The following is a 12,369-nucleotide window of genomic DNA, read 5'->3' on the forward strand; positions in this document are numbered from 1 at the left end:
AAATTTTCGGCAGAATGACTTTGACAGATTAAGGCAAATTGGGTCCAAGAACCTTTTGATTGATAAAGATTATTTGGCCCATAAAGGCCCAAATCCTTTTGTATAAGACGATAGAAGTGAAAACTAATATGAAGAAACACGATGAAAAGAAACAAAGAACAATAGAAAGTGTCAGTAGCAGAAACTGTGTGAAAGAAAGAAAAACCAAACCAAAGGAAATGACAAACATAGTAAGAAACGCATGAAGAAATAAGACAAAGACAACAGTAGAAAATGCATGAAGGAGAAAGAAAACAAAATTAGAAAAAAAAAAAAGAAAACAAGGCAAGCCCAAGAGCCCATACCCTCTTCCATAGAGGATAAACACAAGTAGAATAGACACACAGTAGGACGAAACAAAACCAATTTGCAACGGAAAAAACATTGTAGGAATAAAAGAAGACAAAAATAAAGAATAGTGGAGCAAGCACATAAGAGCAGGAGCACCACTAACCTATACCTAGCCAATACAAGGGAGGTGGGTCCACGATCAAGGGATTCAGAGGGTGTGGTTTGGTGGTGGGGGGAAAAGAGTTTATTTTGGGTTTTTAGCCAGAGCTTCTTTTGGGAAAATGCCTTGTTGGGATGACATTTTGCTCAAAAGAGGTAGTGGATGGCTAGACCACCTGATGCATGTCATAGAGGTAGGTAGTGAGAGACTCAAGTCCTTATCCATTCTGGTAAGGAGGGAAAAGGCTTATAGCAAAAACAAACAAAAGGGAAACTTGTCATGAAATGAGTAGTAGTGGAGTGAGAATGTTCTGAGCAGTGGTAGTGGCCGGGCAACCAATGGGTTGGTGGACAGTCCCGAAAGAATGCCCACAACAAACCAAAAACAATTGGTGAAGCCCTAGGGGTAAAAAGGAGAAATCTCATGGAATCAGTTCACTATAAAAGGGGGATGTAGCCATAGACGAAAAGGGGGAGTGACCTATGGCAAGGCAGAGGAAAAAAAAAAATTGAGAAAGAAAGAAAGAATAGAGAAAAGGAAAAAAAAAGTGGTAAAAAGAAGAGAGAAAACACGGCAAAAATAGGGGCATGCATCAAGAGACTATCTTTTTCCTCCCTCTTCAACAAACCCACTCTTTGGAATCCCAAAAGCAGTAATAAGTAGTCATTTAGGCCCATTCCCCAAAATGCATAACTTTAATGACAAAGGCCTATAATAAGGTTGTTCAAGTTGGGGTTCGGGTTCCTTTTTGGTTCACTTCTTGCGAAAAGATTAAATGTTTTATCTTTGTCATGAATATTTACATATGTTCTGTTGTAGCACCTTTTTATCATATTTGTTGTGTTAGCTGTTATGTTAGCTAAACTTTTTTTTGCTGAAGCTTTCATTTTCTTTGTTATTACATGTTTTACTTTTAATACAAATTAATCATTATTCTGCCATAAGTATACACACACACACACACATTGTAGCTCATATTCTGCAAAGTATATTTTATATATGCATATGTGAATACGTATAAGTATATATATGAATATATGTATGTATGTATTTGAGAATATGCTACCCCTTGTAAACTAACGCTTGCTTGATGGGTATTTTCTTTGGGTTTTAGAGTTGTTTATGTGCAGAAAGTGGAAAAATATTTTTTGCAATAGGAAATGGAGAAAGGTCACTCACAGTACAGAAAGCTTTACTACACACCAGAAAGCTTTACTGCATAGCAGAAAGTTAAGGAAAGTTAGTTCTGCAACAGAAGCTAGAAAAATATTCCTTTTGCAATAGAGATGGAGAAAGGTCACTCACGCTGTAGAAAAGTGCACAAAACTTTACTATACAGCAGAAAGTTAAGAAAAGTCAATTTTGCACTAGAAACTGGGAAAATGTTCCTTTTGCAGTAGAAACAAGAAATAAGCCCAATTTGCAGCGTCATCCCCTAGACTTTGGACTCAATGTTCGCGCATAAACTGGCAGCGGCAAAATGAGACCTTGAAGCCCATTCTACGGAAACGTCAACCCCAACTTCCTTCTTTAAAAAAGCCTAGACTAAACGTTATCTAATAATATCAAGACGCGTGTTTAAGGTACAAGAAGTGTAAAAACAACTCTCAATAAGATTCAAATTAGTACCTCTACCCCAAAAACATGGGCGACTCTAGGTATAGTCTAGGGGGTTCAAATGAACCCCCTGGGCTGGGCCAAAAAAAAAAATTATATATAATTTTTTTTTGACCCTTCTAAAATAAATTTTGAACCCCCTAGACCTTTTTTTTTTTTTTTTTTTTTGCCTAGCTGAAATGAATTTGAATATGATCATCTTGACAATATCTTGGTCTTTTTAAACACAAAAAAGAAACCCCAATAACAAACCAATTTGATCTAAAATATGGGGGAAAAAATAGTAAGCCTAACAACAAAAGTATAAATTTGTTCATCTTAAATCTAAAAAAAATCATTTAGATCTTAACAAATTTGAAATAAACTAATACATAAAAGTTTATTGTATTTAGATCTTACTTGGAGTTCACTTAACAACAATAATTCATATGTTGATTGTATTTAAAAAAGATAGATGATTTCCAAAATTTAATCTTAGCAACAATAATTAGTATCTTCATCGTATTAATAAACAATATGCAATGAACTTATAGTTTATATTATATGAGAAATGTTATGTTCTTAATACGCACATAATTGGCAGATTGTTACTAGTTGTTATAGATGAGAAAAAAAAAAGTAATTTCATTAATGAGTTTAAATTAGAATTAATAACAACTTATAACCTAAAATTTGTTGGAAAAGTGTTGTGAAAATATTTTAGATGTAGCACTTCTCATCTTTTATTTTCTTGCTGGTACGTACTGTGAAAAATTTTGCAATAAAGAAATCACATAGATTGCAAGATTCACTTTTTTTTTGCCCAAAATACATCTTCTTACTAATCTCCCCCTAAAAATATATCCTAGAGCAACCACTGCCCAAAAACCACTTGGATGTAAGCTCTATAAATCATTTGTGAAAGTCACGTGCAACAAATGCGATATTATCAGAAAAGGTTAGGCCATGGCAGTTGGCACATTGATCTGGTTTGGATGTACATATTTATTAGATTGTGCGCAATCCAAAAGGTTGCATTTTGGTCAAAAAAAAAAATCCAAAAGGTTGCATTTACTCATTTATAAGCGTCCAGATTGAGCATTTAAGTTTCATTTGTTTGTTTGTAGACGTGTGCATGTGTGGTTGTAGTCTTGACTGTCTGTAGATATAATTCTTTAATGGGAAAATATATAGTGGATTAATTTTATAAATTAAAGAATATGATGAAAAGTGATTAAAGGTGTTGGGGCCCTTGTGGGGAAACAGTAGTAGGTGGGCGTGATTATTATAGTTACCATTATATCTCCAAGATGCCTCTTCCTCATATTCACCACTCAACATCATTAGTGCTTCTGCAATCAAATGCTACTACTATGTCTATATTGTGGAGCATTTTGCTACCCTTTCATGCATTGCAACAATCACAGTACCCAAGTGAACTCACAGTAAAGCTGTGCTGAAAGGGTATCCAATAGCCTTTAATTTGTTGGGTTGGGATCACACCATAAGTACTTATTAACTGCTCAGTGAAGTTAGGTCACAAGACAAGTTGTCATTTGTTAAAGTTGTCATACTTTTACACCTTAATAAATAATTGCGTTGAGCAGTACTATTATCATTCAGGAATATTTCTCAATATTTTTTTTTTTTTTTGATAGGAAATATTTCTCAATATTTTGATCGAAGACCCTTTTGTTGTTCAATTGTTGTGGTACCCAAGTGAATTGAATTGAATAAGGAAAAAAACTTGTGAGACTGAAACGAGACTGTTGTCACTGACTTTATTATCGAATCTGTTTACTTTTTGTGATGTGGCCGATTCTAAATGAGCTTGTGAGAGAATATGTGATTTTTTCTATAAAAAATTCCGGTCTTCAGCAGAACTCATTGAATAATGAAGGCATTGTGGTATTTTTCCACAATTTTTTTAGTGGCTCTAGCAATGCTTACACGTTGCTTCAACTAAAAAACTCAAGCTAATGGGACCTTTGACCGTATAGGTCTTTTTGGATAAATATGACCATATAGATCTAAGAATATTTTGTTATGCACACATTGTTTATACAATGGCACGTATTCTTTTTTATCATTTTACTTTTTTTATTTTATTTTATAAATCATACTCAATTATAATATTATTTTTTAATTAACAAGTCATTTGCATCCTTATCTTTTAGTAATTTTTCTCATTTTAAATCTTATCTTTCTATGTATTTTCACTTAAGTTACATATTTTTACTAAATCATACTCAATACTCACCTGAGAAAAATACATTTTGAATCTTATCTTTAACATTTCATTTGAGTTACATTACTTTTAAAAATATGTTGCTTCTTAATTGGTTAAATATTCAATATCAAAGAGTATAACTTAATAGATATTTTAGGATCACACAAAACTTTTAATGTGTTTGTCCATTTCATCCATACTTTTTTTACCCTATAATTCACATTATCTTCAATGTTGAGAATTTAATAGTGAGCTCTAAAAGAAAAAAAGTTTGGGAATGTGTGAGACCTTAATAGTTAATATATCACGTGAGAACACAATTTTAACCCACAACTTAAGGTTTTTTTTTTAAATTTTTTTTATAGAAGAACCCACAACTTAAGTTAAAACTTATGCTAATGGATATGGACCCAAAAGAATTATATCCATCACTCATTATTGTTAGTTTGTTACTACTGCAATACACTCAAGGTGGTATTAAACCAATCAATGAAAAACATTTACACATTGGTATTAGTCCAACGTTTACATAATTCTAGTAAGTTAGAAGTAGCGTTCACTCAACGTCTTTTTGTTTTAACTTTAATGTCCAACTTATTTTCTCTATCAGTTTATATGCTTTTTAAATAAAATGCATCTAAACACAAGCTTAGTCTAGTGTCACAATGAGTATGCAAATGATTAAAAAAACTCATCCACAACATCAGTCTATAAATAAATCTCAGTGATAAACATTCAGTTGGTCATCTATTCTGTGATAGGCGTATAATCAGGAACAGAGCTATACTAGGTCCAAGGGGCTCTAGGCCCCTGAATTGCAAAATAAAAACAAAACCAAAACATACATTATAAAATATATTAGGGCTTAATTCGAATTGAGATCAATGAAAATAAAACTTGACTCTTCTCCCTCCACAAATTAACCTAAACAACTTCACAGATCAGTCCAAACAATCACAGTTCATAGATCATCAATCTCTCCTAACTCAAAATCTTGGCTCCGTCCTTGTATCTAACTCTAAAGGGGCGTTTGGTTTACTGTGATGTGCTATTGATGTGATATACATTCAGATGATGTGACATTAAGGTTTTCAGTTTATTTTATTTTTTCTAACATTACCATAATTTAAAATTACAAAATATATCACATCATATTAATCTTATCACATTCCTGAACAGTAATGTTATATTCTTGTATTGAGATTACATTAATTTAAAATTACAATAACTTATTATTATGGCATAATGTAATATCACGACAAACCAAATGCTTTCTAAAAATACAATGGATGAAAATCAGCCTAAACAATCACAGTTTATAGATCATTAATCTCCCCTAATTCAAAATCTTGGCTCCTACCTTGTGTCTAACCCTAAAAATACAAAATCAAAGCCAAACAAGAGAATTTCTGCACTGTCACTTTCTTTAGTCAAAAAGTTGACACCCTAAAGGCTGTGCACAGTGTACGACAAGTTGAACAAACAAAGTCAGTCCGTCAATTACGGAAAGAAAATCAAATTGGGATTGTTAATCAATTTTCAACTTTTATGATTATGTTATGATTCCTTGGTCGATGCCCTGTGGTGTATGCAGCTTCCTGGTGCCAGTGGTTCACCAAACCATTTAAGAATCGGATTGGTGGATCCCTCCTCTTGAATTGTGCAATGTCCCGAAACCTAAATTGACATTAACTGGTTGATAGCTCCTTCTCTCAACCGAAATTGACGCAGATAGATCATAGATAGATATATAAGATGAGAAAACTCCCGCCCTACCATTTGGCATGTTGTACCAAATTATTTTATTATTTTTTTGTTTTTTGAGAAAAAAAAAAAAAGGGACCATATTAAATATGATTGTAGTGCTTAGCCAAACATTTTTTCCCCTTAGTAATTAGATAAACAAATATGGATGGATCAAAGTAAAACTCATACCTAAGCTTAGGTTTGCAATAGCATAATGAATGGATTGTCCTACACATTGTGCGGTTTATCATTCTTTCCGAGTCTGCCTTCAAAGCTAAACATACTTGAAAGCTCTCATCAAAAAAAAAAAAAAAAAAAAAAAAAAAAAACTTGAAAGCAATACTAAAACCCTAGGTTTTAAATTTTGACCCTAATCAACTAATTTTAGGGCTTAATCACTTTTACCTTAAACTAGCATTAAACTCAAATATATACTTGATTAACAAATTCACAATCCATGGATATCAAATGAAAGCTACAACAAGTAAAGCAATAAATTAAAATAGTGGTAGAGAAATACAAACCACATGATAACACCGATATGTTATTTAAGAGGAAAACTCAAGCACCTGAACAAAAAAATCTCTCTGCGGCATCGATACTTAAAACTCCAATAGTGAATAGTTGTAGTATAGGTTTAATTACAATAAGTCCTCCAAGCTTAACTCTAGCCTAGCACTTGAACCCTCCAACTCACAACTGACTACGCTGAGTCCTTTCTTTAACTAGTCTTTGAAAAGTGCGCTTTGAGCGGCAAACCGCAAGCCACCAAGAACCCTTGGATTTGTGGTGTTGCTCCAAATGATTTCCTACGTTAGTGACTATGAAAAATGTTGTCACTAAATTTATTATACTTAATTATATAACATGATATGCAAAAAATAGTAATAAATAGAAGTTTTGTTACAATTTACAAATATACAAAAAAGAAAGTCCATAGACACAAAAGTTTGAAAACAAATTTGACAATTACTGATGTGGTAAATTATTAGTGGTAGAAAAAAAAAATGATGTAAATAATGTGCTTAGATGAAAACTAGCTAGTACAAGCTTGTTACATTAATAATGTTAAAAATGTTGTCAATATTTTTGTGTACACAGAACTGCTCATATAGAAATGCTTGTATTCGAGTATGCCAAACAACTTTGAGATTACACTATGAGATTGGGCGCCCATCTTTTATTTTTCCTTTTCCTGTTCCTGTTCCGGTGGGCATACACCATAATCTTTTGAAACTGTAATTGAAGAAATATAAAGTAATTTTCAACGCGTTCCTTATCTACTTTCTCCGCTCTCTCCTTTTAAAGTCATCAATACCAATTGCTTTTCTTCATATTCTTCTTTCTCTTTTTCTTTTTACCCTGTTATTAATAAAGTTTTGAATTTAATTACTTTTTAATTTAATTTAAATCGGTGCAATCATGTAATATCATCATCGGGGTCGCCGAAAATTTTGGTTTATGCTTGTACGCTATTATGGACTTATTGCTGGTGTTGCCTAAATTGACACACAATACACGCCTAGGAAGTAGGAATCAGCCGGGCAGTTGTGACAACTCCGAGCTGAAGTGCCTTATTGTTGTTGGCTAGTGCTGTCTTTTTCTTTTACTAACAGAGTAACGACAGAAATGGATTAGGTGATTAGGGTGCACTGCATATGGAGGAAATTTCCTAGAGCTGTAGTTGAAATGGCTCAATTTTTTGTACTGTACCCTTAATCATGGGAAATTCTAATTGGTCCCATGCAAAGGACATGTATTAGCCCCTAGCTAATGCTTTACCAATTTGGTAGTCAGCTTAATTATGTATGAATTCCAGTTAGTACTATGTCAGTTCGGATTAATATAGGTCACGACAAGCTATTAGGAAACTACTTACTATCTCTCGCAATTTGTCTCATATACCTCTTTTGGGGGATTGAATATTGATACATTAAGCCTTTTTTTTTTTTTTTGGGTTGAGATAGTGATACATTAAGCTGAAGCAACAACGACCATATTGCGTATACATTTTATTAACTTTCATAACCAGTACCGATTAGCATGAAGAACTTTGCAATTGCAAACCCAGAGACAAGATTACAAATTAACAATAAAAACCATGCTTAAATAAAAACTATACTTCAGCTTTTTTTTCACCAACTAAACCATATATGATTAAATAATACTATCAAACACCAATCTCATTCTTTTGCACTTAATTAATAATTGTCAAGCCAAACTCATCATGGCACGAACTCATCTTGGCTCTCTTGGAACTCTTCCTCATTTTGGTACCCTTCCATGGAGTTGTTGTACTCAAAAGTGTTCTGATTGTTGTTGCTGCCATAATAACCCCTGTTGTTGTTGTTGTTGTTGTTATTGTTCCAATTTCTTGAATCCACTCCTCTAGAGTTCTCATAACGGTTTGGATTGTAGTTATTCTCTAAGTTAACGTCGTAGTAGTACTTCCCATTCTCCAAAAACCTCGTGTCACTCATGCCTTGCCTCTCAGCATTATTGTAACTGTTGGCACCATTGTTGTTGTTGTAGTTGTTCTGGTTGGCCAAAGTGGTGTAGCCTTCTCTCTGAGTAAGCCTTGAATCCCTCAGACCATTTTGGCTGGCATGGTAAGCATTGTTGTTGTAGTAAAATTCGTTGTTTTGGTTGTTGTTGTTGTTGTTGTTGGGGTTGGGGTTGGGGTTGTAGTTGTAGTTCTGGTTGGAGTTGAGGTACTTGTTGAGAGATTCATCATCTTCAAACACTGTTTTGAATGGGGCATTATTGTTGGTGGTGGTGGTGGGGGTGGTGGTGTAAGGTGCAGCATTGACATTGGTTAGTGAAGTGGTGGTGGTTGGGGTGGGGGTGGTGGTGGTAGGAGGGAACTGGCCAGACTCATGGCCATAGAGACCATAGCCATTTTGGGTCTGGGGGATGAAGACTGGCTGCTGCTCATGCTTGGTTAAAAATTCTTCTTTGTTGGGGTCAACTGTGGTGGTCTCTTTGGCATCGTTGTTAACGTTTGTGACCTTGCTGAAGAACTGGCTTTCTCTAGCATGAATTTGCACAAAGAAGGAGAGGGTTAGGATGAAGAGAAAAGAGATGAATTTTGCAGATGCAGCCATAGGTATATGGCAAGAGAGAGAAAAAGATATTGTTTGTGTTAACTGAGTGTATGACTAATGAGAGCTAGGGAGTGCTTCACTTGATCCAATCTTTATATAGAGAAAAACCTCCTTTACTTACCCAAAAATAAAATAAAATAAAATTCCAATAAATTTTGGATGAATATCTCTCTCCAAAGTTTCAACTCATTAGGTAAATAGACGGGAGAACAGTGATGATTGTGGTCCCCTCTATGAGTGATATGAGTGAACTTTAAAAAAGAGTTCTTTAACTTTTGATGGACCGCTTCCTGTTAAGGCTTTTTTTTTTTTACTAATTCTTTTTCGACAGAACTTTATGTATCCATTATGAAACAACATAATTATGTCTAAATCTTTCACTTAGGGATCCAGTTATTTTCCTCTTAATAGTTTCATTTGCATTGCTAACCATTTATTCGGCTTCTTGATTTTTCGACTCTTTTAAGCAAACTAACATTAATTAAGTTAAAACAAAACCTTTTCCTTTAATTATCATAGCGGTCCCATCCTCCTCTCCCCGTCATCCCTCCCCAAAATAAATAAAAGTACTTAAGTAACTAATTTATTTCCCTAAAAAAAAAAAGTTAACTAATTAAGGGTTTTTTTTTTTTTTTTTTTTTTTTTTTTGAGAGAGAGATAGATTGCTCTTTATGGTGTCTACTCCTGATTGCTCTTTTTTATTAGACCTAGAGACTAATTGATTTTCATATAGGTGGAGATTGAACCCAAACTTTTATTCAGCAGTAAGAGACTTTAGTGAAAGTCGGACCTCAGATCTCTTATTCGACAATAAGAGACTTTAGATTACTAGGTTAAAAACTTTTGTAAATTATTGAAGCAAAGCAATCTCCACCTAATGAAATAGATAGAAATGTTAACACTTTACTTTATCGTTTAGATACAACTAGCCAATATCCCGCACAATGCATGGTGCATTTTGATAAATTTTATAAAAAATTAGTCATGACCTATTGATTTCATGAATACTATTATGGTTAGTCACAGACTTACAGTTAACAATGTCACCTACAAACTTGTTGGTTCTTAGGTGTTTTTCTTATATGATTTATGCTTTATATATAGATTCTATAGTGTTAATTTCTACATTTCTTATGCCACTAAAGTCTCTATCTCCACTATTTCAACACCTATAATTTTTATGTCATTCAAAATAGCTTTTCTTCAGTTTCAGAATTGACATGATAGATAAAATTAAGGCACATTAACATTTTAATTGAAGAAAAGTTTGATTTTTAAGATCGTAATTATAATAGGATGAAAATTGACAGAATGATATTTTAATCAATTAGCTATAAAAACTGCTATAATTTCATGATACAATAACACACAATAATGTCATAGTGTCATAATAATATCACGATTTAACCTCCCTAAAAGATGCCAAAACACCAAAAATACTACAAATCCCTACCAACTATATATATGCATCATACGAAAAATAAAAAATCTAAATTGACACACAATATGAAAAAACCAATCTAAACACATTACAATGCTACATTAGTACAAACATATATATAAATATATATATATATATATATATATATATATATATAATCTAAACAAAATACTTAAGATGAACATAATATTTTGGAAATTAACATACCTCTCAGAAAGGGAACCAAAGATATTATGAGAGAAATTATATTGGACAAATGTGGACAAATGAGGATTTATATTGGAAAAATATGGAGACAAATCATCATATCATATTATCTAATTTATTGAATCTGACTCTTGCAATTTTGCATTGAAGTTAGTCTTATGTTGGAAATTGAAAAGTTTTTTTAGTTCCTACCTTTCTCATGACTTTTTAGATCCATCCATATCAATCCAGAGCATTTAAAGTTATAAATATATACGAATTTTTTGAATTTTATTAATACATTGAAATAAATGCATCTACAATTACTTAATAGTTTGACATAAATTCTAAATTAGATGAGGTAGAAGTCTAAATCAAAAGAATTTCATACAATGCATCACTTGGCAGAACCCCATGCTCTCTCGCATGAGATCTTTGCTTTTATATATATTGATTTTTTATTGATTATTTATTTATTGAAAGTTGGTTAAAATATAATTGTAGTAAAAAAAAAAAAAAGGAGAGATTTTAAACATCTATACACAAACAAATAAATTAAAAAGTTGAAAAAAATTGATGCCAAACCAACACTAAACCATGCTACACATATAACCATTAGAATTCATGCATGTGAAAGTATCCTCTTGCACACACTTACATCTACTATTTTACATCAATATCTACAATTGATGCAAAAATGTCCACATTTAACATATAAACAATGGAGGAGACAAAAAATTATCTTTGGGGGGGGGGGGGGGGGGGGGAGGGGAAGTGGGTGATAATCAAAAGATTGATGTGTCTAATTCAAAGTCAAATAATGCCATAAAAGTGTCCAATTCAAATTCAAATACTTGCCAAACATAAATCAGCCAATATACTCCCTTGATTCTCTCCTCCATAGCACATCCCTTAACTTTAGCTGATTTTCTATAATTGTAATCTCTACAATTTAGGGAAGTTTGTCTATAATATTTTAGTATTAATACAAAATAGTATATGACTTACTGGGTGTTTTTTTTTCAACCCAACATAAACTTTGTATTCTCTATTCCTTTATGGTATCAGAGCTATATGTCCAACGACCTTTAAAAAAAAGAACAATTTTTTCTAGCCTCTCTGTTTTCTTTGCTTTAGCTAATTTCAATTGAACTCACCAATTCTTCAATTGGTGTCATGGTACCCACTCAATTTGTTTGAGTATTATTTATAAGTATTCTTACACTAAAAAGAATTTATACATTTAAAATTTTCGGAGGGGTGAAGTTGTATTTTTTCAAGGAGCTACTTTTTTTTTTTTTTTGGCGGCTAATTGCAAGGAACTACTTGTAAATATAGTTACACTATAGGGAAAATTTCATAATGGATACATAAAGTTCTGAAAGTGGATGTAATAAAAATGGATGTAAAAAAAATGAGTGTAAGAGTATCATTATCATTCATGCATATGCACGTATGACTATCTAATAACATCAAAATTGCCCTAATATCCCTAATGGTCACAATTTTGTTCTTAAGACCATTCGCATCAGCTTGTGTAAACTTTTATGTCTATGTCAGTATAAGAACCTACTTT

At 32.7% G+C, this 12,369-nt stretch overlaps 1 protein-coding gene across 1 annotated transcript; it reads right to left on the reverse strand.

The window, feature by feature from the left end:
- Positions 1 to 8,042: 8,042 nt before the first annotated feature.
- LOC126726021 (protein E6) lies at positions 8,043 to 9,244 on the reverse strand. Its single transcript, XM_050431113.1, has one exon. It carries the CDS (start codon positions 9,164 to 9,166, stop codon positions 8,288 to 8,290), a length of 879 nt encoding a protein of 292 aa, XP_050287070.1. The 5' UTR covers positions 9,167 to 9,244; the 3' UTR covers positions 8,043 to 8,287.
- Between the last annotated feature and the right edge of the window lie 3,125 nt (positions 9,245 to 12,369).

The sequence above is a fragment of the Quercus robur genome, chromosome 5, assembly GCF_932294415.1.
Source record: "Quercus robur chromosome 5, dhQueRobu3.1, whole genome shotgun sequence".
Taxonomy (NCBI): Eukaryota; Viridiplantae; Streptophyta; class Magnoliopsida; order Fagales; family Fagaceae; genus Quercus; species Quercus robur.

What these genes read in the sequence shown, in the direction of transcription:
- LOC126726021 (XM_050431113.1), bottom strand. Translation starts at nt 9,166, where the DNA reads ATGGCTGCATCTGCAAAATTCATCTCTTTTCTCTTCATCCTAACCCTC.